We start from the raw sequence: 26,947 nt of genomic DNA, 5'->3' as shown, positions 1-26,947 counted from the left end.
GATTGAGGGAAGGCAGACCCAAAAGGTCAGTTAAGATAGTAATTGTGATATTTGTAAAGTGCTTACTATGTGCCAAGCACTGTGATAAGAGCTGGTAGGTCATTTATGCTAAGTCATAACTTGAATTATGTTGTGGGTCATTTCTGTCAAGTTTTCTCTTTTTTATTTTAATTGATTAGGTCTCTGTTTCACTTAATATAGGAGGATACTTTGACTTTTCTATATTTACTCTAAGCCTCTGTGATTATGGTTTCTCAGCATGTTCTAATAGCTCCAAAGTAGCCATTCTCATCTGGACCAAACTAATATGTTACCATCATGCCTGTGAACAAATGCCAGTTTCACCTGGGCAATGAAAGGCAGCAGAGTGATACTTGGACAGATGTGAAACAGGGAACTGAAGTATAGTCTTTCTCAGGTGACCATTCACCTGAGGCCATTCACAGCTACACATCCCTGCCCATTTGATGAAAATATTTTGTTATTCAATTATCAATGGTATTTACTGAGTGCCTACTATGTGCAAATCACCGTACTAAGCACTTGGTTAAATATAGGAAAAGACATGTTCCCTGCCAGTCTAATAGAGGGGCAAAATATATATATATATATATACATATATTTACAAAAGGAGAACAAGGATGTAACATTATAACAGGTAGTAGTGAAAACATAATAGGATGGAATTGCTGAATAAATAATTGAATATAAAAACAGACTATGCCCTTAAGTGCTGAGGATTGAAATAAAGTACCAAAGTGTTAGGGTAGCTGCTGGGTCGATGAGATTGAGGCAGGATGAATGAATCCAGGACAGCTTAAGAGTGTTTCGGAGAGCTCAAAAGATGAGGAGAGTTGTGTGGACTGACAGATATGGGATGGGAAGGGAATTCCAGGCTGGGGAAACCGTGTGAGGGTTGGAGGCCTGAGAGTTGACGGAAACGACTATTAAAAGATAATAATAATAATAATGGCATTCGTTAAGCGCTTACTATGTGCAAAGCACTGTTCTAAGCGCTGGGACTGTTCTATGCGCTGGGATGATTTTGAGATGAGGAAAGAGTGTAAGTTAGAGATCAGTGAGTAAAAAGGGCCAGAATGTAAAATGGGAAGAGAGCCATCAATCAATCAATGGCATTTATTGAGCAATTACTGTGTGCAGAACTTACTGCGTAAGCACTTGGGAAAGTACAATAGAGAGTTGGAAGACAGAATTCTCTGCCCACAAGGACTTACAGTCTATGGGTAGGGAGAGCTGGTGGAGAAGCAACCATTTTTTTTTTGGCCTAAATTCAAAAAAGTGATTAGCAGATTGTCTCAAAAAAAGGCTGCACTGTTACCTGGGCAACAGCACTGAAATGGCTATGAAGTACTACGGCTACTAGTGTTACTATTTGAAGTCTTGTGTTCTAACCTCCTCAGTCTTGTCTTAGAATTCTCTTTTTCATTCCCCTGCTGATATTCAGAGAGTCACAAACTCAACTCCAAGCCTATGAGCTTGTCAGTTTTCCAGTTCAGCAACTAAGGACACAATAAATGAATTAGGAAAATACAGCTTAACCTTACGACAGGAATTTTTTTTCCCTATTTGTGTATTTGTTTTTCGTTTTATTTATTTTGAATGTTCTCGTTGTTAAAATTTTAGAGGAAGAGCTTTGGTCTGACCGTTTCATGGGACACTAAATTCACTTTTTGCCTATAGAAAACGTAACAAGGATTAGTAAAGACATAATTGCATGTCAAAGATTGCTCTCTAGTTACTTGTTCATATATGACTAAATCAAATCAGGTATGATAAACTACAAATGAATTCCTTTCCTACAGATTTTAAGCAACTGAAAAGCCATTTTTTTTTTCCTATTGTTACGCTTCTGTCTTTGGATTTCTCTAACTCCTCCTGGACTAAGCCACACTGCCTGAAACCTCAACCAGACAAGTTCTCTTAAATAGACAGGGCCCCACAGCTCCCCAAGCTCCACCCTGGATGTCTAGGTGTGAGATGAGTCCAAATTTTTACAACTTGTGCCTTCTAATAAATCTTTATCATCTCAAAATTACCTGCTTGGACTAGGCCTCAGACGTTCTTCCTGGCCTGAGCATTTTGGCTGCATCCCTTACTTATCTCCTAGCAAACCCGACCCCAGCTAGCTAATTGGATCCTAGATGGCTGGGTCTATACTTCTAATTGGTGTTTACCTCTGCATCTCTTTCTGTTTACCCTGTGTAGCGATCTTTCATCACCTGACGTGCATGCCTTTTTAATAGCCTAGTTTTCAGACCATTAAAAGACAATCAGCGAATTTCTTTCCATCAATTGAAGGGACCTTTTGACCACACATGCCATAGTCTATCCACTGATTATACCAACCAGCTATGCCAGCCTTACCTGTCAGGTTAGTCTACACTCACCCCTTCCATCCCTTACAATGGAAGTAGGACAAAGTAACATACTGACTAGGAAAGGGAGTTAGCAAGAAGCATGCGGATTCAGGGGGTTGGGAGAAAAACGGTTTGTGGCAATTTTATGCTGATCCACTCTTATAGCAGGGAGCCACCACATTCACCATATTCAGGGCCCCACTGATACCTTGTTTGCTATGCTGGCCATGCTATAATAACACTTGTTACGTGTTTACTATGTGCCAAAATCTGGGGATGGATAATCAGATCAATGTCCCTGCTCCACAAAAAAATGATAATGATAAAATAATAACAGTATTTAAAAATAATTCATTTTGGATCACCCTCAATATAAATTACAAGAGCTTTTACTGCATAGATAAAAGGGACGATTCCTGATAACACAACTTAAGGAAACATGAAACCTGGAAGCATTAAGTGAATGGATTTTTTAAAAATTTGAACTGTAGATCATATGTAATTTAATTATATGTGTGTGTATATATACACACACACACATATATATAGTATATATGTGTGTAAAATAGGGAGTTTCCAATTTAGTGCAATGTTTTCAAACTAGAACTCTGTCCCTTCTTCTAACTATGCTTTTAAAGCTCTATGTCTGGCCAGTTACTAAGAAATCACCATTCACAGTAGACAGAGAGAAACAGAGGCAGAGTTGATCATTTATCTTGCAATAACTGCTTCCCTGATGACTTACAACAGCTCCAATTGCCAGTCTGTCTTGAGCCTACATCACTTCAGATTAATCTTTAAATACATAATAATCCTGTTTATAAATCAAGTCGATTTTTCATCCAACTGATTATTTTAATAGGAGGAAACTGCAGCCTCAATTATGTTGTCTATTCTGAAGAATACATTGAAGGAGATGCTCACCTTCATCCATAACTTCAATAGTTCCACTTATTTAATGCTGCACAAGGAATTCAGTATTTAGCAAATTAAAGCCACCCTGAAAGTGTAATGAAAACAGAATGAGTTAATTTGAAGCAAGTACGAAAAGCCACACCATTTTGAACAAAAAATGTGTTTTTACTTAAATTTGTTTTACACAATAGGGGTGAAATCAGGAAGAATGAGAAATGCAATGACTCAACTCTACAGTTCTCATATGCCTAATTCACTGACAAACTTTAGTATTAAAACGCAGGCCCACTAAAATGCCTTATACTTTCAGCCTATGTTTAGGATATATTATCTTGCTTTCTTGACCTATATTGACAACTATTTTAATTTTAAATACAAAATTCCTAAAAACAGGACTGGCAACTCATCAGTTGAAAAATTATAAATGATGTCACCAGTCTGCAGTCCTGGCCATAACTGAAATGTGACTTTGGGCACTGGAGGATGAAAATGAGAGGTCCTCCTTCAAAGACATATTAGGGTTGCATCTCCTCCAGGAGGCCTTCCCTGACTGGGCCCTCATTTCCCCTTCTGCACCACCTATGCACTTGGATCTGTACCTTTTGAGCTCTATAGACTGTAAGCTCATTGTGGGCACGTAACGTGCCTACCAACTCTGTTATACTGTACTCTCCCAAGTGCTTAGTACAGTATTCTGCGCACAATGCTCAATACATACGATTAAGAAAATCTATTCAAAAATATTCCTAATTTTAAAATATTCCCAGAATCAATAAGGTGCACAGACATTTTAAAGTGAATATAGTCAATTCCCCAAGAACATTAAATGTTGTGGATAGAATATTGTTGGGGTATCAGGAAATGTTCTTCTGACACATTTTTCTGAATAGGAAAGACACACTAGACTGTAAGCTCTCTGATGGCAGGGATCACATCTGCTAACTTTAGTGACCTCAACCAAGCACTTAGAACAGTGTTCTGCATATAGAAAGTGCCCAATAAACATAACTGATTGACTGATTTAGTGTTGAAAGTGCACGCAGGGGGTAGATTAATCAGGCTATCAAGCAATGTTATTTACTGAGCACCTAATGTGTGCAGAGCACTGTACATGGCACTTGGGAGAGTACAATGCAACAGACACATTCCCTGCCCACAAGGAACATGCAGTCTAGAGGCGACAGGCATTAATACAAATACATGTAATATAAGATAATAGATTAGGTATTACTAAAGGGGTTTTCCGGAAAGCAGGGTTCAAGAACGTAACCCACTCATTATGTGAGAACTGACTGCATATGCTCAGAAAATTATAAACTAAATACAAGACTTAGTCACAATGAAAACTCACACAGCCAGTCAGGCTAATTAAGTTTTTCAGTTCTGTTAATATTTTCTAAGCCTTAAGAAAGGCCTCAAAAATAACTGGAAACAACAGAGATGCCTTTATAAAAGATGCCTACTTTGAATAGCATATCACATTTGTTGGAGCTCATGAAATAACCTATTCAGAATAATGTAGATAGTGCTTAAATTAAAATGATACTTTGAATCACGGTATCAAAATATCTTAAACACTATTAATTTTATTATTCAATGCAGAGAAAACAAGAAATAAAATATTCCATAAAAATTGACTCTAGTTTACTTACTACATGAAACGCTTCATGATAACATGCCAGTGTATGTTACAAGGTTGAGCAATCTGTACTTCCTTTTTGGAGTAATGCAGGATGGATATCTTCATAAATATTTCTTGCATTCAGTTTTGCTTTTTTACTTGAAAAAAATGCTTTCATAATTACTGAAATATACATTCTATTATTTCTTACAATGAAAGCAATCAAAAACAATGATACTTTCACAAATTAAGCAAGCCAGGGCAAATTTTACACAAGAGAAAAAAAAACAGCTGCCAATTACATTGTCTCATTCCACCTTTCGTATGAAAAGCACGCTTTAAAACAAGACAGGACTGCACACTTAGCACAGTACCACAGGGCTTAAAAAAAACCCCACAACAAAATGGCATTTCATAACTCTGTACCTTAATGGAAACAAGTTCTCTTCTAAGAAATAAAATTTTCTTTCAAAATGTACTGAGTATCCAAACAGCCATTTAACATCAATCAAACCCACTGGTTTCCACTTATACACAGGAATCACTCACATTGTCATGGTTGTCAAATTATCACATCACAAAACACAACCTAACATTTTTAATTACAGTCTCTGATGTGGTATTTTAACATTCACAACATTCACAAGCACTTAGTAAAAACAGAGAATGGGGTTCTGATAGGTGAGGTGAAACTTTATTAGGATGATAAAGGCTTTTAACAGTGCAGGGGTCCAAGAATCCAGTACTACAGTATTCAGAAGATCTGCTGCTCAAACAGTATTTTTTCAAAACCAGTTGGAGGAGTATGATAGAACTCACTGAACTGACAATCCAAAATTGCACTGTCATCAACTACAGGATAGAAGCAAATTGAAAAACAGTTAGAAGGGTACACATTATAACACATCAGAAACACAACATACACAATTCTACACAATTGAGAAAAAGTATATCTTCCAGGACATAACACACTCCATCACAGTCTAACACACACATACAACAGAGGTCACAAATCAGTTTTAATTGGTAGGAAAAAAACTTCAGGCACACATAACAAACCAAATCACAGATCTCCAGCTTACTGGGTGTTTCTCAATCAAATTCTAATCTACAATACCGTATTTTTGTGAATATACATTTAGAAACCCAGTCGCTTCTCAATTCTCTGAAACAAAGCGGGGGGAGCAGGACTTCAATGTCTGTCTTTTCAGCTAGACTGTAAGCTTCTTGAAGGCAGGAGACCATATCTTCCACATCTATCGAACTCTCCCAAATACTTAGTATACTGCTCTTCATTCAGTAGATGCTCAATAAACACTATTGACTGACTGGGCCAAGGGAAGTAAGAATACAATAAATCCTGCAGTCCAAAACCTCATCTTGGACAATAGCCTCATCCTTCTGGCAAACCTCCTAACAAGCACCCAAGCCTTCTCTCTCTCATTAAGCCCCGCTTTTGATAGAAAGGCTTTCAAGCGCTGAAACAGTGGAAAGATGGCCAACAGAAAGGAAACAGGCCTCAATAATCAGCAAACTGGAAAACGAATTGCTGAATATCGCTTACTGTTTGGTCCTTTGATTCTGTTCAGCTATTTGAATCTGGTGGGAATGTAAGACCCAGAACCACTTTTCAACCACATTTTTCTTCCCACATTTCTGTAATTTCTCCCTGCGGCGGTATTAAAGCCAAAGGAAGACATTCAGTTGTCAAAGCGGTCACGGGTAACACCAAGCATTGGGAACCGTCAAAAGAGGTTCCAGCTTCTGACCACAGCAATCTGCCATTGCTCAGATCTCCCCATCTCCTGCTACCTAAGCCTCACCTGCCAGGTTTCAAGTTGCTACCACCACTTGCTTCGACTTTAGATTTCCTGGCCCCATCAAGGGTAATGCGGAAGGAATGTGCTAAGATGTCCCCAAAGTGGGTGACTGTTCATTGCACCCAGATCTGGCCTGTTCCCAGTTGTCCCCTGGCATGCTCCTTTCTGGCTTGCCCATTAATGAAGAAGTTTTGTCAATGTCCTCCTGTTTACATAATGTGTTTCTCAACATTATATCTGCAATAAGAAATGCCCAGCAATATATATATATATATATATATATAGATAGATAGATATATTGCACACGCACACACACACACACAAAATAGATTAAATCTTGAGCTGCCTATTTTAACGAAACAATCCATAAATGTTATTTAAAACAAATGTTTAGTATTGCATTGTATTATTTACAATCTCAACTGAGTCCAACACATCACATCTGCCAAGTTGGAATGATCTTAAAGTGCAAAAAGTACTCTGTTAATCATCGATCTTGTGAGTGATTTTCCAGCATACTCAAGTTTATCTGGGATAACTCCGAGAAAATTAAGTTTTACGTGAGAGGAATAGTTTCAGTGCTGATTGGTTTGGGATTTGATTTTACATTCTAGTTAACGGCAAAGCTGGATGGGACAAATCTATTTTAGGAGTGGATTTTGATCACTTAAATTGGCATGAGACAAGCTAACAGTTGATGGTCAACCCGTTTGTGTTCTGTTCAGGTAAGGGAAACATTTTGGAGGGCTTTGTACTGTATCCCAACCTCAGAGCTCTCTGGGAGAACCACGCTGTCAGCCTGTCTGATCTCACAGCATTCTGAGCTTTGCCTTTTCAGCTCTGAGATCTTTGTGGCAAAGTTTGGGCAGGTTAGCAGTGTTTGGGGGTGCGGGAGGGAGGGGGAATGGGGAGAGAATCAAGAAGCAGGGACCTGACCTTTTTGGAAGCAGCTGTCAGTCAGGTGGACTTCCACGTCAGTCAGATGCTATCCAAAACCATACTCTACTATGATCCCCCAACAATCAAGTGATGGTATTTAATGAGCACTTACTGTACGCACAGGACTGTACTAAGTGACTGGGAGAGTACAGTCCCTATGAACAGAAATAAACAGACTCTTCATCCAATTAGTAAAAGTGAAAGGAATTAATTAAATTTTCCTTTGAGATGGACTGAAAATCAGGTTGCTTCCGACTGGTTTTAGTTCCTGAAGACTTGGCCAATATTATGTATTAAAATACAGTAGCTCTTCCTACTGGAACATGGTGCAAGATTGCGGGGGGGGCACACAGTGCCATGAAATGACCTTGAATTGGCCCATTTACGTGATGTGGCTCTGGCAGGAGATGCTTTCAAGCAGATGGTATCGTGTTTCAGTATCAGAAACACTGTTTCAAGTTCACTAGCACCGGAGAGCCAACTCGTTGTGTTTAAAGTTCACTGTTACCTAATATTTCCTGGAAACAGCGAACTTTAAGCCGTAACAAATTAGTTCTGTGGAAAATGCTATTAGGCTGAAACAGTGTTTCTGACAGAAATGTAGTGCACTCTGCTTGAACAAACTACAGGGGCAGTTGCTAATCCCCTCCGGGACAGTGTTTCAATCATCTTCCCTCAATGCCTAGTTTCCACTGCAACCATGTTGACACTATGCAATTTTTTTTAACCTAGAGGCTTTCTTGACTGCATGTGGATTACTCGGTACCCTCCTTTTAAATGTCTCAATCAAAGCTGGTTTAAGGTTTGGTGGAGTCCTGGATAGCGGAAGCCAGGGAGACCCTCAGACCTAAGTAAATTGTAAATTGTAGGCTCCTTGTGGACAGGCAGGCATCTACCAACTCTGCTGTATTGTTCTTTCCCAAGCTCAGTAAGTGCTCAATAATACCACTGATTGATTGATTGAGAGTAACAGTAGGTGATACAGCAAAAGTCATAATGGGGATGCCTGGGAGATCTGTTGATGCCCAGTTAGCCAATGACAATTATATATAATTTTTATTTCAACAATGTAATCAAACAAATATTAGTTTGATTTTTCAAGTTAAATGTTTTGATTTTTAAATACTTTTCCTGTCCTGCAGCATATGTAGGCCTTTGAAAAAATTACTTTTATCTTCTCCAAAGCGTAGGGAAAAATGTATAATACAAATGTAACAAAAATGTAACAAATACATATTTCTGAGATTCAAGAACAAATATTTCTGGGCTGATTTTCAAATCAAGTTAAAAAAAAAAACCCAAAAAATGACATTTAAATTCATCCCAAGGCGAAAAGAGAATGCTGACAGCCGTAGCTAAAAAGAAAAATGAAAACTGCCACTATCCCAACCATATTGTTATTAATGTTTTCTATCAATGTGAGATTATTTCACACATCCCAGAGAGTAGGTCACCCATGACTAGTATCACCACATTTATTGGGAGAAACGGATTTAACAATTTCCTATAAATTAGTTTTCATTATAGTCCCTAACAACCAAAAGACATTACATTTATGTAAGAGAGTTATGCATCCATTTTGGAAGTTTGAAAAAGGGGAGGGATGTCATGTTCCAAAGCTAAGGGGAAAGAGTATTTACAGATGGAGGGAAAAGGTCCAAGTGATGGGTCAGGAAGAGTAGAGAGTGAGGGACAGTTAGGAGGAGTTTGTGGAAGAAGACAACACCATGAGGTGGAGGGTAACCAAAGAAGAGAGCAGTGTGGTCTAGTGGATAGATAGATCAAAGGCCTGGGAATCAGAAGGACCTGGGTTCTAATCTTGGCTCCACCACTTGTCTGCTGTGTGACCTTGGGCAAGTCACTTAACTTCTCTGAACCTCAGTTCCCTCATCTGTAAAATGGGGATTAAGACTGTGAGCTCCTTGTGTGACATGGACTGTGTCCAACCTGACTAGCTTATATAATGAAAACAATAATAATAATGATGATGGCATTTATTAAGTGCTTACTATGTGCAAAGCACTGTTCTAAGCGCTGGGGAGGTTACAAGGTGATCAGGTTGTCCCACAGGGGGCGCACAGTCTTAATCCCCATTTTACAGATGAGGTAACTGAAGCCCAGAGAGGTTAAGTGACTTGCACAAAGTCACAAAGCTGACAATTATAATTATAATAATAATGGCATTTATTAAGAGCTTACTATGTGCAAAGCACTGTTCTAAGCACTGGGGAGGTTACAAGGTGATCAGATTGTCCCATGGGGGGCTCAAAGTCTTCATCCCCATTTTACAGATGAAGGAACTGAGAAGTAAAGTGACTTGCCCAAAGTCACACAGCTGACAACTGGAAGAGCCGGGAATTGAACCCATGACCTCTGACTCCAAAGCCGGGGCTCTTTCCACTGAGCCACGCTGCTTCTCTATCCCAGTGCTTGACACAGTGCCTGGCACATAATTCGCTAAGTGCTTATTAATACCATAAAAAAGAGAGCAGTCAGCTAAACAGAAACCAGCTGTTGGAGAGCCTTGGAGAGTTTCTGCATTACGCCAGAACCAATGGGAACCACAGGGGATTCTTGAGGAGGGGGAATGATGTGGTCCAGTGGAATTTTTAGAAAAAGGACAAGGTGCCACTGTCATTATGATAAACCAAAAATGGGAGAAGCTAGAGGCCGAGGGATGTAGCAAGGAGCAGAGATGGACGTCCCATGCCTACTCACTACCACTGCGCCTCTCACCAGGAGGCCTGAAAACCCCTCAGCCCAAGAGAGCCAACATCTCTCCCACCAGCGCTCTCAGTAGGAAGAGGACATATGACCCCCAACATGGTGTGGGCTGGCCTGTATAATCAAAAGTGAACTGAATCGGAGTAATTTATAAAAGGTAGGAATTAACAGATGCATCTGTATCCCTCACTTTTGTTTACTGACACTCATTGGGCCTTAAGATCCTTAAACGCAAGGGCTGCATTTTTCCATTTCCTTTTAAAACTCCCCCCAGCGCCCAAATGAGGCTCTGGACACAGTGAAAACTTAATTAATGCTATTGAAGGACAGATAAACCATCCCGTTTTAAAGGCTAAACCTCAACTTAAACCAATAAGGCAACATGACTAAAATCAAGTAGAGGTCAAAATGTTACACCCCCACCCCCCTTCTTAACACACGGGCCCTGCTATAGATCATGGTTAATGAGGCTCAAGATTTGGCACATCGGACTTCCCAACAAAATACTACACTGTAATGGAGAAAACAAACTAGGGTCATTAAGAAGTGAAGAATGGAAAAACTTCTCCTTGACATAGTTTGAAAATATTCAACTGAAGTCACAGGAATGAAAAAGACTAAAATATCGACGTTGACAAGCTAAACCAAAATTCATTTGGAGAACTAAAAAAAAAAAAACCCAAAACAATCCCCTCCTCCACCCCCCAGAAAATAAAAAACCCTAGCTAACCGAATCTAATTAGGCTCCTGGGTGGATTGAACAGTAGGGAAACTGGGGAGAATTGAGGTCCCCAGTAAAGGTGGAGGCTGTTGCTTCAATGCACATATGCCGTGAGTCACGCCTGCAAGGTCCCCCCGCCCTGAACGTCCAGTCAGAGAGTTTCAGTCCAGGCAGGGCTCTGAGTCGTAACCCCAATGAGATTGGGAAATGTGCTCTAGTGTATACTATGTGTGGTATGTTAAGGAAAGAAATATGCCTTGGGATGAAGTTTTCTCATTTTTGTGGCTTTTTATCACAGCTTGAGGCACTGAATGGCCTTAACAGTATGTTCCTTCTTGTATCATAGTAGTAATAAACAGTGCTTTTTAACCAAGTGGGAAATTAAAGACTACTTTAGGGGAGATATTATTCATACACTAATACCACCCTGCTGAACTATCATGATCCATACCTAGCTGATGCATGTATTTTATGTAATGAATTGTAACATGACGGAGTAATGAGTAATAAGGTACATCCACTTCATATATAGATAGCTCAGAAATAATAAAACAACCACTAAAACACACACCCCCCTCCCCCACCCTTTAGGTATCATATAGACAGTTGTTAACAAGTTACTTTTAAATTGCAGTTTGGATAAAATACTATAAATTTTTAAATCCATTAGAACTACTGAAACTTATGAGCAGATCAAGTTCCTAAATAATGTAAGTTTTGCTCTTGAAACTGAAGACTACAACATAACTGCAGACATAATTAATTTAAATATATACACCTGTATATATGTTTGTACAGATGTATTACTCTATTTTACTTGTACATACTTACTATTCTATTTATTTTGTTAATGATGTGCATCTAGCTTTACTTCTATTTATTCTGATGACTTGACACCTGTCCACATGTTTTGTTTTGTTGTCTGTCTCCCCCTTCTAGACTGTGAGCCCGTTGTTGGGTAGGGACCGTCTCTATATGTTGCCAACTTGTACTTGCCAAGCGCTTAGTACAGTGCTCTGCACACAGTAAGCTCTCAATAAATACAATTGAATGAATGAATGAATTGGAGTAAAACTAATAAAGTAAAATATCCTTTTGAAGCATTTTCTACCTGTAAAACTGATTTTTTTCACATTGAGGACTTTTCTCTACTATTTGATGGGTCCAATGGTGTCATTTATATATGAATTCTAAAGCACAGATTTGGATTTCTTGACCTAAAGGCAATAACGTTATGTTTAACAGTAGCTTTCACATGCATTCTGCATAACTTTAAATAAATGTAGAAAACTGCTGCTATGTTTTTCTCATGGAAATGACCAGTTGCTGTTTTTTTAAATGAAGTTGAGTTTTCATCATAATTTATGCTCAATCAACTTGATGGCCATGACAGTCCTCTTTATAACTGGTGTGTAAAACCTGTTTGGAACCAGCTAAAACTGGTCCCACCTCCTGTATGAAACACAAAGGTAGGAAGGGCTGGAGACAGGATGGGTGGGAAAGCTGCAACTTGGGATGGTGCAAAAAAGCCTTTCAAAGCAAACAGCAGCTGCCTTTGCTCACTCACCAAAGAACACTGCCTGAGAAAGATGAGTGTGGCTTTTTGTGTGCTCAGGAGACTCTGCAATGGAAGTGTCCCCTCTTCCACAAGTAGGCAAGCTCTGCTGAATTATATCATTTAAAATTAGTTCATAAACAAACAAATCTGGGGCCCTCTATTTTTTTGGTGGGGGAGGTGATCTTAAAATGAGGTTTCCAGTCTGCCAAGGAGCTGGATGAGCCATTAACTCACAACAGTTCTCAGGCTAACTCCAATCTGTTTTTTACCAGTGACCTATTTCTTGACAGCACGTGCTTCGCTGCCTCACCCATCATGCACACTCCAACTGTACAAGAGACAGGGAATTATGTTTCAAGCTCTGACAATTAAATTCTGCTTAAATCTCAAAACTGAAGTCAAGTAGTTGGCAAATACTGGGTTTGGGATGGCTTGTGTGTTTCTGTCATGCTTGGTTTAGGAAATAAGCAATATAAATTCCCTTTCTAATTCATGTTGATTAGAAAATGTGCACAATAGCTTTATAATAGTCCAACTGAGAATTGTGGTGAAATGTTTGGCAAAAGTAGCTCTGGACCCTCACAGGGCCAACGAAACTTGGCGCTTGGACCAGCTTCGTAGTCTCCAGAGCTGGCCTGCCCGAGGGGAGCCACAGGGTGGATTGATTGATTGACTGATTGATTGATTGATTGATAAAAGAGAAGGAGAGAGTTTAAGATGCCCAGGAAAGTGATGGAGGAAACCAGCAGAGTTTATCAAGGTGTGGGGCAAAGAGAATGAGCAGACGTTGGTGATGTGTAGCATCAGATCACAAGTCTAATCTCTTCTGGTGGCAAAAGGAGGGGCAGACAGGGTTAAGAGACCGAAACCAAATAAAAATAAAATCCATCTCCTTACCACTTTCTACTGGAACTTGGAAACCCTAGATTAAAGTCACATTCTGACAGTTCAGAATGTAGATATAGCTGCAACACAGCACTGTTGCTTTGAGGAATGGCCGGGGGAGGGAGTTGGGGGAAAGGACGGTTTTAGGCTAAAATAAATTGACTTTGTCCTATGAATAGGGCTTGCTGTGAGTCCCACAGCATCCTATGCTTCCATTAATGAAAATGAACAGAGAGGCATTTCTGCAGATTTACCTGAAAGCTACTTACATGGTGGGGGGCAGGGGAAGAAAGAGGAAGAAACACACTACCTTAGCCACATTTGGCTGTCTAATTTCTACAGCGGTGAATTGAATTGAACCACTAAACTGGTTTAGAGGAAACTAAACTCCTCCTATCAGAGGCAAATTATGTATCGGTTCTTCTTGAGCAGTTCTCTATGACCATGATCAAGAGACTTAGATCAGTAGTGCTACGGGTACAAAGACACGGGCTTGGCAAACCAGCTGAGACAGCCTACCAGAACCTGTTCCTAAATGTTTCAAAGGCACCAACTTCCAATTAGGCTTTAGAATTTGGCCCTGGGCACCTGTGTAAAGAAAACTTTCACTGCAAAAGTCACACCCCATTTTCCGGAAAATGAGACGACTGAGAATTTAACAGTTTTATTTGTGCCCAACCCAATTATCAAAAACTGCAATACCTCTCATATGTAGACTCTTAAATCACAATAATAATTGTGGTATTTATTAAGTGCTTACTACGCATCAAGCACTGTACTAAGTGCTTGGGTGAATACAAGCAAATCAGGTTGGACACAGTCTCTGTCCCACGTGGGGCTCACAGTCTCAATCCTCATTTTACAGAAACTGCGTGGCTTAGTGGAAAGAGCACGGGCTTGGGAGTCAGAGGTCATGGGTTCTAATCTCAGCTCTGCCACTTGTCAGCTGTGTGACCTTGAGCAAGTCATTTCACTTCTCTGTGCCTCAGTGATCTGTAAAATGGGGATTAAGACAGTGAGCCCCACGTGGGACTACCTGATTACCTGTATCTACTCCAGTGCTTAGAACAGTGCTTGGCACATAGTAGGTGCCTAACAAATACCATCATCATTATTATTATTCCTATTATGTAACTGAGGCACCGAGAAGTAAAGTGGCTTGCCCAAGGTCACAGCAGACATGAGGCGGAGCCAGGATTAGAAACCATGACCTTCCAACTCCCAGACCAGTGCTCTATCCACCATGCCATGCTGCTTAAATCAATTGTTATACAATTCTAGCTGGTTTGCATCACCTTTAGAATACTCATAAACTTTACATTAGAATACACACTGACATATTTTGACTGCCAGGAGAAAGAAAAAACTATCAAATCTCTCAGATGACAAACTCTTTTGCTGAAAGATGCTTATCAAGAGAAGCCTGTTTATAATGGATAAAACTGAGAGTATATCATCTATAGAAGCATAGGAAATTACAATTAGAAGTTTTTTTAAACTTACCATAAACAACAGGGTACACCGTCCCTCTTATCCCTGATGCAGGACAGTGCATATTATTCCCATTCAAATATACATTTAACTCTACATGGTCATACGTAATACCCTATGAAGAAAAATGAAACATTTCAACACAGGGGTATCTCAACCACAAAAACTCACATGCGTAACAGAGCCAACATATTTTCCTTTTAAGGTTCATTAAGCAGAAAACTCTGGAGGGCTGGGGGTCATTTTTTGACATCACAAAATCTGAGCTCTGAAAAAAACACTCAGTACCTCTTTTGTTGACAGGGCAAAGCAACACAGAAAGCTGGAAAACAGAGTCACCTGGGTGGAGGCTTGGTTATCATGAATAGTTTTGGGAGGGGTGTAGTTCTGGAAGAAATGACTGGAAAGTATATATGTACGTGTTCAAATTATTTGCTGTTGATTAGACAAAACAGTTAGAATTATCTTGAATTTTAAACAGGAACCAAATAAAAGACAGCTGTTTAAATCCAAACAGCATCAGAACTCGGAGGGCTTGTTCCCCACCCCTGCAAAAAAATAGATTATTTAAATTACAGATAAACCCAGAGGTGGGTGGCTAGTTCATACTGAAAACCATTGCTCTTTACCTTCTCTGAATAAAAAATGTGACTGATAGAACCAGCTGCTTGAAATTATTTTCAATTTCAGGGATTTTTATTAATGTAATCCAATTCCAGTTACACTGGCATTCATGCTCATGCCCTTTTCTGTCTTTATTTCAAACACGTAAGTTGCTCTAAAATAAGACTACAGTTTCACTTAATACTCACTAAACAAAGGTTTTTGGCAGTAGATTTTTTCAGGAAAAAATACTGTTTCTGCCTTAAATCTGGAAAGGGAACGTCCAACTCTAAGCATCTAATGGATGTTACTGGCTCCTAGCAGTTCAACTAAAACATACATTAGGGAGACACCTTTCTAGTCCCCTTTCTGAATCTACCCTAGGAACCCTGATTTAATGACCACAACAACAATGATGTTATTAATAACAATTGCGGTATTTTTTTTAAATTGAATTTAACTTATAACAATATACAGAATATGCCAAAGAAAAAATCAATCGATCAATCAATCGTATTTATTGAGAGCTTACTGTGTGCAGAGAACTGTACTAAGCGCTTGGAAAGTACAAGCTGGCAACATATAGAGACAGTCCCTACCCACAGTGGGCTCACAGTCTAGAAGGGGGAGACAGAGAACAAAACCAAACATACTAACAGAATAAAATAAATAGAATAGATAGGTACAAGTAAAATAGAGTAATAAATATATACAAACATATATACATATAGACAATGAGCTGCAGAAGACACAGACCAGGTTTACTTTGTTAGTCATGGAATTCATTAAGGAGTAGATGAAACAGAACAGATAAGGCCAGTCCCCGTCCCACAAGGGGTTCACGCTCTAGTTGGGTGGTTGAAAAAAGCTTAGACCAATGGCCCTGTGTTGTGCAGGGACTGAGTTCAATCTGATTACCTTGTAATTACCCCAACACTTAGTACAGTGGTTGGCACACAGTAAGCACTGAACAAGTACCATAACTAATGGATCACAAACTGCAAAGTCAAAAAGGCAATATTGAGGCTATCTGCAGTTTTCTTAACCACAAAAATCTCCGCTGTGATTCAATTCGCAGTTGATGGCATCACATTTTGCTACGGGACATGCAAAATGTAGTGAACCCCCACGGAAAGGGAGATGATGGACTCTTCTTCCATGCTTTCCTACCTCGGCTCAGTATTCTTGTAAGACAGATTCAACGCATTTACTTCTCAACTGTGTCCTTCAATGCGTGTAGGGCTTTGGTTCTGGCGGCCCCCGTCCCCACAAAGATCCCTACCAGATCCATATGTCTTTTCTGCTCTTTTCAGCTCAGTAGCCCTGCCTGAGCCAAACCACAGAGAAACTAATGATGATTTAAAATGGCTCACAGGTGTGAGAATAGATCTGGCTTTAACAGTTTGTCAATGAGACAGTAAAATTAATAAGAATAGTAGCATGATAAGCACTTTCTATGTGCCAAGCACTGTACTAAACACTGGGTCAGACAAGAAATTATTAGGTTGGACACAACCCTGGCCTGTATGAGGCTCCTAATCACAGGAAGAGAACAGACATTGACCGAATCCTCATTTTATAAATGAGGAAATGGAGATATGGAAGTTAAGTGACTTGCTCAAGGACACACAGCTAATTAAGTGGTGGAGCCAGAATTAGAACCCAAGCCCTTTGGCTCCCAGGCCTGTGCTTGAATGGGGAAGTAAACCTACACATTATCATTTACTTCTCTCAGAATATCCAAAATCGAGATGGTAAAACCAACTCCTCATAGCAATGAAAGAACAGGCCTTTCACAGACAGCAAAGTTATACTGTTAGTAAATGTAACCAGGTGGTGTGTAATGGAGTTTATTTTTCCAATTTCTTTTTGGAAAATTTTGAAAATAATTTAGGATGGAAAAGTTTACTTTCAAAAACACAGTACAAAATTACATGGCACCAAAGCTAGTTACTTGAACCCTCTCTAGGCTCACTCCTAGTGGCACTTTAGGGCTTTTTCATATTGCTTGTTCTAGACAGGGAATGTCTCAGTTATAGTTTTGTGTTGCACCCTGCCAAGTGCTAGTACAGTGCCCTGCATACAATAGGTGCTCAATAAGCGATTAATTACATATTGCAACAAATTTTTGCATTTCATTTGGTTAAGTATAAGAGTCTGTTTTTGAATATGACTGGATTGTAAGACAAAAAAACCCACAATTTCATTAGCCTAGAACTTCAGTTATTTTCTCTATGATAAAGACAGGAATTTAATGAACATTAAACATATCTGGGTTACAATGATGAAGGTGGGTAATAAGTACCACATGTTTTACTTTGCTTATGCCTTGACCCTTCATTCAGTTTATTCTTTTAAGTCTTTCAATTCTGATTTTAGGGTGGTGACTACCTGATAATGAGGCTTAATTCCATTCATCAGTCAGTTTAACTCCAGAACATAAATTTCAGGAAAGCAAGGCATATTGAAAGATAAGGCTCAAAAACTCAACAAAGTGAAATATTTATTTGGCTCTTCCAAGATTTATTAGTAGTAAATAATAGCAATGATAATCATATTTGTTTAGTGCTTACTATATGCCAAGCACTGGAAAAGATAGAAGATAATCAGGTCAGGTACAGACCCTGTACCACATGGTGCAGGTTTGGAGTCTGAGGGAGAACAAGCATTGAATCCCAATTTTACAAATAAGGAAACTGAGGTACAGAGAAGTTGAGACACCTGCCCAATGCCACACAGTAGGCAAATGGCAGAACTAGAATTAGAATCCAAGTCCTCTAACTCCCATGCCTGTGCCGTTTCCACTAGACCATGCTATTTTCAAGGTTTAAACAGGCGGACAGCCTCCATTTACCTATAATGTTCTGTCACCAAGAAACAGCCCATTGAAAAGGAAGGTCCTTGCTAGGGACATCAGTTAAAGAGGGAAATGGGCCAAAACACATCATGCACTGTGATATTTAAATAGGCTAATGAGAAAAAGTTGGTCTTCAGAAATGACTACATATCTCCTTTCAGTCTGGAATCAATTTTTAATCAAGCTTTACAAAATCCATTTAGATTCATGAAAGTCTTGTAAATGCAAAGTCTTCAGCCCCCGACTTTAAGTATCAGCCGAGGACATCAGGGAACAATAATGCCCTCATGAAGCATCTGGATGCTTATCCTAAACTCCTATTTTACTTTCAGACGGCTGTCAATCATAAATGGGCTTTGCCCAACTTCTGAGAGTCACTTGGTCCTTGCTGAAGAAGAAAGGCCCTGCTGATATGACCCTTGCCTTATTCCTCCCACTTGTCTATCAGCCAAGTAAAGAATAATTTATACGGAATTATTTGTGAGTACAAAAGCCAACTAAATATACATATTTGTATATTTGTACGTGTGTGGGGGGGTGTGTGGGGGGGTGTTTAGTACTCACAAGGAATACTACCACCAATGGTGAAATTCCCCAAAGGGTGTGGTATGCTGGAAAGGTCCACAGCACTGACCACACTGCAAACCCATAAAGACTGCCTTGCCTTGTGCTTTCATGTTAGTTGTAAGCCAAAAGTGGCCTTAAACTCTGCCTTGGTGGAAGAGCCCGATTTGTAAGGCAGCCTGTTCCGCCAGGTGATCTGCCGCTTTGTTCCAAATTTCTATAGTTATGTTGGGCTTTCAGATAGATTTTGCACTGCTAGAAGTATTGAGGAGAAGTGGTCAGCTGGATGAGAAACCGGCAACAATCACAAAAATTTGAGATTACATTTTTAGCAAAGAAGGATTTGGAAGACTGTCAGAGAAGTGTCCTTGGAGGCGTGCAATTAGGAGGCTAGTGGTTAGCCTTAACAGCAAATGCATCAGCCACACCCTTGCCCTCTACTCAAAAAAGATTCAGCTAAGATTCTTCTTAGTTCATTTCTTTTTACATATTCCTGAAAAGCCAAATGGAAGGAAGTTTTCGGAGGGGATGACAAGTCAAAATGGACCAGCTCCTTTGGACAAATGTGTAACTATGCCACAGATTCAAAAAGACTGCATTTATTCCAGTGCATTCTTGAGCACATGGGCTCGGGGCACAAACTAATTCATTTACTAAACCTAAACTTTTTAAATTCCGCTTTTCAATCGTGCAAACTCTTGTCAGTGGAAAGAGCCCGGGCTTTGGAGTCAGAGGTCAGGGGTTCAAATCCCGGCTCTGCCGGTTGTCAGCTGTGTGACTTTGGGCAAGTCACTTAACTTCTCTGTGCCTCAGTTCCCTCATCTGTAAATTGGGGATTAAGACTGTGAGCCCCCACATGGGACAATCTGATTACCTTGTATCCCCCCAGTGCTCAGAACAGTGCTTTGCATATAGTAAGCACTTAAATACCAAAATTATTATTATTATTATAAATGTGGTATTCTTTTAAACAATAATAATAATTGTGGTATTTGCTACATGTTTACTATGTGCCAAGGCGCTGTGTTAAGCGCTGGGGTAACCATTTTAAGGAATGATAGTTCTCAGGCCTAAAATGCACCAGTCTGGCAGCCCCCACTTAAATATTTTGCAATCAAACTTGCATTGCAGAAAAAAAACTATGTTGAAAGCAACTAAAATAGAATACTCATTTAAAAACAAGTCCACGAGGACACTCACCACCACATCTCCCTCCTGGGGAAGGCTGTTTGCTGGCAGTCTGCTCTTCTCCTCATTGTTGTGGTAGAGGGCTCCATCATTCCTCATCACAAGACTATGTACATCTCGGCCAAGAGGAATCTGATTCAAGTTAACTTTCTGAGTTGCAACTCCAATACCCCAGATTCCTGAAAACGTCACAGGGAACAATATTATTTCTTGCTTTGGAATTACATCAATAATTTGAAGAAGACAAATCTGAGGGACGAGAACACAAACAGAAGCACCAGACAATCACAAACTTAGTTTGAAAGAATCTGTAAACACAGTCAGTTTTACCACAACTTGTGTTTTCACTATGCATTTTGGAAGGACTCTGTGGGGGAGTGTGAGGGAACTGGGGATTATTTTTCTGACAGAGCACATTTTTTCTGGACAGAATGAGGTCCAATTTGGAAGAATTGATTACATGCACTGGCACTCAAGGAGTAAATTCTACCAACATGATTTCTCCTTGTGCTGGATTCTTCAAGAGTGAGTTCCTGTGCTATAGGAGAACTGACTGCACTGAGAAACCTTGAGTCAAAGCAGAAGTGCAGTCCAATCTGTGGGTAAAATAAAGTGCTGACTTGGAGCAGGGTAGCTGCTTTGGGCTCTTCTGAAAGCTCCATCAATAACATTTTCCCAAGTCACTTGGAATGTGTTAACAGATGACAAGAACCAAGGAGAGCTCTAGAGCACTATTTTGATAGCAGTCCACTCTTTTAAGACTGAGAGCAATGGAAACTGAGGTATGAATCCACTGAAAAACACATTAGCAAATCCTCCTTATGATTCGGTGACACCAAGATCAACACCATTCATTTGCTGTATGCGTTTTGGGCTTCCCTGCACAACGCTGGTAAAAAATGCTATGTCGAGGTGGTTGAACATAGGCTTAACTGAATCACCTGAATGAAAATGGTAACTCAGAACTTCCTGATTAACTGGCCCTCAATCACGGAGAACAGAGTGGGGGTCCCAATACTGTACCTGGTAAGCATCTATTTGGTTAGGTAAATGTAATATGGTAATTTCATGGTATTCACAGTGGGTTGGTTAGAAAAACCCCACCAATGGAAACTGAGGTATGAATCCACTGAAAAACACATTAACAAATCCTCCTTATGATTCGGTGACACCAAGATCAACACCATTCATTTGCTGTATGCGTTTTGGGCTTCCCTGCACAACGCTGGTAAAAAATGCTATGTCGAGGTGGTTGAACATAGGCTTAACTGAATCACCTGAATAAAAATGGTAACTCAGAGCTTTCTGATTAATTGGCCCTCAATCAAGGAGAACAGAGTGGGGGTCCCAATATTGTACCTGGTAAGCATCTATTTGATTAGGTAAATGTAATATGGTATTTTCATGGTATTCACAGTGGGTTGGTTAGAAAAACCCCACCAATGGAAACTGAGGTATGAATCCACTGAAAAACACATTAACAAATCCTCCTTATGATTCGGTGACACCAAGGTCAACACCATTCATTTGCTGTATGCGTTCTGGGCTTCCCTGCACAAAGCTGGTAAAAAATGCTCTGTCGAGGTGGTTGAACATAGGCTTAACTGAATCACCTGAATGAAAATGGTAACTCAGAACTTCCTGATTAATTGGCCCTCAATCAAGGAGAACAGAGTGGGGGTCCCAATACTGTACCTGGTAAGCATCTATTTGATTAGGTAAATGTAATATGGTATTTTCATGGTATTCACAGTGGGTTGGTTAGAAAAACCCCACCAATGGAAACTGAGGTATGAATCCACTGAAAAACACATTAACAAATCCTCCTTATGATTCGGTGACACCAAGATCAACACCATTCATTTGCTGTATGCGTTCTGGGCTTCCCTGCACAATGCTGGTAAAAAATGCTATGTCGAGGTGGTTGAACATAGGCTTAACTGAATCACCTGAATGAAAATGGTAACTCAGAGCTTCCTGATTAATTGGCCCTCAATCAAGGAGAACAGAGTGGGGGGTCCCAATACTGTACCTGGTAAGCATCTATTTGATTAGGTAAATGTAATATGGTATTTTCATGGTATTCACAGTGGGTTGGTTAGAAAAACCCCACCAAATGAGGTGGAACCAAGAATACCATCTGTGCCCGACAGCCAAAGTTTATTCAGGAGCTCTCACCCACCTGGGAGTTCCAGGGGGTGACCAGCCAGCCACTGAAGAGGAAGAGTTGCAGCTGCTAGCAATCAAAGAGACAGCAAGGATTGGGGAGTGGGGGGCACAAGGCCAGAGCCTGCTGCCACTCTGAGTGGGGTTCAGCCAATTGCAGGCAGGCAAAATTTTTTGGATGTGTGTGTGTGTCGGCAGGAATCTGAGAATGGCAAGGGACTACTGTGTTTACAGAATTTTACTCACCTGTGGACTGGATTTTAAACTCAAAGTAGCTTTTGTTCTGATGCAAGGGTGCATTGGCTAAGCAACCGCCTGTCCCACATATTCTTCTTCCATTTTTGACAATGACAACATCAGTTCCTAAACAAAAATATAACCTTCTATTGTCAAAGCTACTAAAAGCTTCATACAACAAAATTGCCATTTCACCTTCATCTCTCTGGGATGTGGTATAATATTTGAAATTATGTTATGCTAGTATGTTTGGTTTTGTTCTCTGTCTCCCCCTTTTAGACTGTGAACCCGCTGTTGGGTAGGGACGGTCTCTATATGTTGCCAGCTTGTACTTCCCAAGCGCTTAGTACAGTGCTCTGCACACAGTAAGTGCTCAATAAATAAGATTGATTGATTGATTGATTGATTGAAAGAAAACATCAATATTATGCTAACATCACCTCTCCATGTATTGATTTCATTCATTTTTTGTTTCTTTTTTTTTTTTTTTACAAATACAAGATTACCAAATTTGTAGTATTCATCGACCCTATGCTCCATTCAATCCATCGTTAATATTTACTGGGCATTAGCTTTATGGTGAGAACTGTACTGAGTAGGTTATGTGTTGGGGAAAGAAGAAAGAAAAAAATATAGGGTCCTTACTTCTTATAAACTCCTAAGAGTTTATAATCTAATCAGAGAAAAAGAACAAATATGCAAACACAAAGAAATGTAATGCATAAATGTCAGAAAGATAGACCTATATGAAAAGAAACATAAACACCCTAATGGCAGAGACATGTAAATATATATTTTTAGACTGTGAGCCCACTGTTGGGTAGGGACTGTCTCATATGTTGCCAATTTGTACTAACCAAGCGCTTAGTACAGTGCTCTGCACACAGTAAGCACTCAATAAATACGATTGATGATGATGATAATGATATAGATTCATACCAAATGTGCTGAGGGAACAGAGTACTGGAGTTAGACAGGAAGGCTCTACAGAGGCGTTTTTCAAAGCAATTTAAGAAAACCACTGGAAACACTAAAAGTCTTAAATAGTACACAGCACGTCACATTTTTGTACTATTTGCACACTGCACCTTTCACTACTCAATCTAATAAAATAAATGGAGCCAAAATGTATCAAAGCACTATTATATAAGAAAGATTCCATTTATAAACAATAAGTATCTGTAGTGAAAACTGAACACTAGAATATGTTTGTTTACAGTCTTAAATCACCTGGCAAGCAATACATGTTAATCCTAGCATTTAAAAAAAAATTAGGGATTGAGATCTACTGTTAATCATAGAATATGGCAATTCAGAATATTGTAGTGCAAGACTTCACTGCACAGAGGAAGATGCAATGGAGAAGCAGCATGGCTTAATGGAAAGAGCATGGAGCTGAGAGTCAGCAGATGGGTTCTAATCCTGGCTCTGCCTGCTGTGGGGCCCTGAGGAAATCACTTAACTTTTCTGTGCCTCACTTTCCACAACTGGGGATTAAACATCCGCTCTCCCTCTTACTTAGACTGTGAGCCCCAAGTGGGACTGGGACTGTGTCCAACCTGATTGGCTTGTATCTACCCCAGCATTTAAAACAGTGCCTGGCATGTAATCCCCCCCCCAAAAAAAAAATAAATAAAAGCAGGGCACAGTAGGAAAACAGTGCCAATAACTGAACAGTGGCATTCCTCTCCCCAAGTCACTACTCATTAATACCTCAATAAAGGTGATTGGGGCAGCAATGGTAGAGGTACAAATTTTTACACAAAACCTCTAGTCTAGCACACAACATAAGAGCATCATAAATACCATTTTACAACTATCGCACATAAAAGACCTTATCGTTTAAGATTACTAGAGAGCTGGCAGCACCCGTTTTGCTGTCATCAGCCATGAAACCCCATCCGACTTCCAACTCATGAAATTCTCTCTGCTGTCCCAAATATCTTTGTCAGTATCAAAAGCGAGTATAAAGGATGGAAATGAGAGAGGAAGGGCTGAATTCAGATAAGAGCAAGATGATTTGCTTGTACAAGCAAGAAACTTGTACATTGGTCCAAGAGAAGAAGTGTGGCCTAATGGCTAGAGCATGAGCCTGGAAGGCAGAAAGACCTGGGTTCTAATCCCGGCCCTGCTGCTTTTCTGCTGTGTGATCTTGGGCAGGTTATTATTATCATATTATTAAGTCACTTCTGTGCCTCCTCCAGGAGGCCTTCCCAGATTGAGCCCCCTCCTTCTTCTTCCCCTCCCCACAGCACCTGTATATAAAATACAAGAAGTTCTACCTTGGCAACATTCACCTTGTAGCGGTGAAACAATCCCGCAGTTTCCATTTGAGTGTGTTTTCTAGGCACCTTGGGGTGAAGGGAACAATAAAAGTGTAGCCCACAAATGCGTATGACTAAGATGAAGCTGTTCGTACTGTAGGGAACGAGCACGACTCTGGCTCAGGGGAATTTTAGAGTGGCTTTCGATTTTAGCAAAATAGGAAGGGCAACCAGAGCAGGTCACTCCCATTACAATTACTCTGATGACGTCCCAGAGGATGTCCCCGAGGTAGAGATGACTAGGAGCTCCAAGTAGCATCTGAGCCATGGTGGGAGGGGAAGTTCCCAGAGAAACCGATAAAGCCTTGGAATACTTCAGAGGACTGAATAACGATCACTTATTAGTACTTATTTATTCTGTGCAGAGCACCGTACTAAGCACCAGGGCTAATTCAAACTATTTACAACAGGGAAACACCAGGAAGGGAAGTGGGAGAGAAAGGCACATCCTTTCCCTGAAAGCAGATAAGAAGATGGCCAAGAGACCCTAGAAGCGGCACTGCCTAATGGCAAAAGCACAGGACTGGAAGTCAGGAGACCTGGCTTCCACTCCGGGCTCTCTCAATTGCCTGGGCATGACCTTTGACACCTCACCACTTCCCTGGGCCTCCGTCTCCTCATCTGTAAAATGGGGACTAAAGCCCCTTCCCCTTCGGAGTTAGAGCCCCACCGTGGGGCAGTGATGCGTCTCAAATGAGTGCACCGAATCTACTCCAGCGCTTCGCACGGTGTTCGGTGCAAAGAAAAACAGCACACTAGTTATCGTGAGGAGGCCCACGGGGAAGGTGAGAGAGCAGTCCCAGCTCTGTCTTCCCTGGGCCCGAAGTGGGGCTTAGTGAAAGGAGGAGAACGGGTGGGGTGGGGGCGAGGTGACAGACCCTCGGGGGATAGAACACAGGCCTGCGAGTCGGGTCGTGAGTTCTAATCCCGACTCCGCCACTTGTCTGCCGTGTGACCATGGGCCAGCCACTTCACTTCTTTGGGCCTCAGTTCCCTCATCTGTAAGATGGGGATGAAGACTGTGAGCCAGAAACTCGTCACCCTGGGCTTCAAGGCTGTCCATCCCCTCGCCCCCTCCTACCTCACGTCCCTTCTGTCCTTCTCCAGCCCAGCCCGCACCCTCTGTTCCTCTGCCACTAATCTCCTCACCGTTAGGCCTCATTCTCGCCTGTCCCGCCATCGACCCCCGGCCCACATCCTCCCCCTGGCCCGGAATGCCCCCAATCCCTCTGCCCACCCGCCAAGCTCGCTCTCTTCCTCCCTTCAAGGCCCTACTGAGAGCTCACCTCCTCCAGGAGGCCTTCCCACACTGAGCCCCCTCCTCCCCCTCTCCATCCCCCCGACCATACCTCCTTCCCTTCCCCACAGCACCTGTACATGTTTGTACGTATTTATTACTCTATTTTACTCGTACATACCTATTCTATTTATTTTATTAATATGTTTGGTTTTGTTGTCTGTCTCCCCCTTCTAGACTGTGAGCCCGCTGTTGGGTAGGGACTGTCTCTATACGTTGCCAACTTGTACTTCCCAAGCGCTTAGTGCAGTGCTCTGCACACAGTAAGCGCTCAATAAATACGATTGATTGATTGATTGGTGGTGGGGGGGGCGGCCTTACCCATCTGCTGCGTGTCCAGCTGCACGGCGGGCATCTCCTTGAGGGGGATGTGCCCCGGCCCGCCGTCCCGGCACCAGCGCAGGCAGCACAGGACCGACCCCGCCATGGCCGCCCCGCTCCCGCTCCCGCTCCCGCTCCCTCGCCCGCTCCCGCTCCCTCTCCTTCTCCCCGCCCTCACCACCAAGCGTCCGCTCCGCCGCCGGCGGGCCCCGCACAGCGCCCCCTGGCCACCCGGAGGACCCGAGGCAGCCAATCCGGGGGCTGCCCCGGCGCGCCTGCGCCTCGCGCCATCCCCACCCCCCCCGGCCTGACAGGAGGGAGGAGGGAGGTGGGAGGAT

At 41.1% G+C, this 26,947-nt stretch overlaps 1 protein-coding gene across 2 annotated transcripts; it reads right to left on the bottom strand.

Moving 5' to 3' along the window:
• Positions 1–3,337: 3,337 nt before the first annotated feature.
• SPRYD7 (SPRY domain containing 7) lies at positions 3,338–26,725 on the bottom strand. 2 transcript variants are annotated; one of them, XM_038761985.1, is made up of 5 exons: positions 26,610–26,725; positions 22,677–22,793; positions 20,277–20,443; positions 15,065–15,167; positions 3,338–3,378 (listed from the first exon to the last, which is right to left on the bottom strand). In XM_038761985.1, the coding sequence occupies exons 1-5, from the start codon at positions 26,713–26,715 to the stop codon at positions 3,368–3,370; spliced, it is 504 nt and encodes a 167-aa protein (XP_038617913.1). In that variant the 5' UTR covers positions 26,716–26,725; the 3' UTR covers positions 3,338–3,367. The 2 variants fall into 2 exon arrangements, with proteins under 2 accessions (XP_038617913.1, XP_038617912.1); XM_038761984.1 differs by lacking the exon at positions 3,338–3,378 and adding an exon at positions 4,857–5,766.
• Positions 26,726–26,947: the final 222 nt, after the last annotated feature.

The sequence above is a fragment of the Tachyglossus aculeatus genome, chromosome 20 (assembly GCF_015852505.1).
Source record: "Tachyglossus aculeatus isolate mTacAcu1 chromosome 20, mTacAcu1.pri, whole genome shotgun sequence".
NCBI lineage: Eukaryota > Metazoa > Chordata > Mammalia > Monotremata > Tachyglossidae > Tachyglossus > Tachyglossus aculeatus.
Note: the sequence above shows the minus strand (reverse complement) of the source record. Positions and strands in the feature narration are given on the sequence as shown.

What these genes read in the sequence shown, in the direction of transcription:
- SPRYD7 (XM_038761984.1), bottom strand. Translation starts at nt 26,715, where the DNA reads ATGGCGGGGTCGGTCCTGTGCTGCCTGCGCTGGTGCCGGGACGGCGGG. An exon ending in GCTGGACACGCAGCAGATGG is followed by an intron (nt 22,794 to 26,609) that starts GTAAGGCCGCCC and finishes ATTTTTGTTTAG; the next exon opens with GAACTGATGTTGTCATTGTC. An exon ending in GTTTAAAATCCAGTCCACAG is followed by an intron (nt 20,444 to 22,676) that starts GTGAGTAAAATT and finishes TGACGTTTTCAG; the next exon opens with GAATCTGGGGTATTGGAGTT.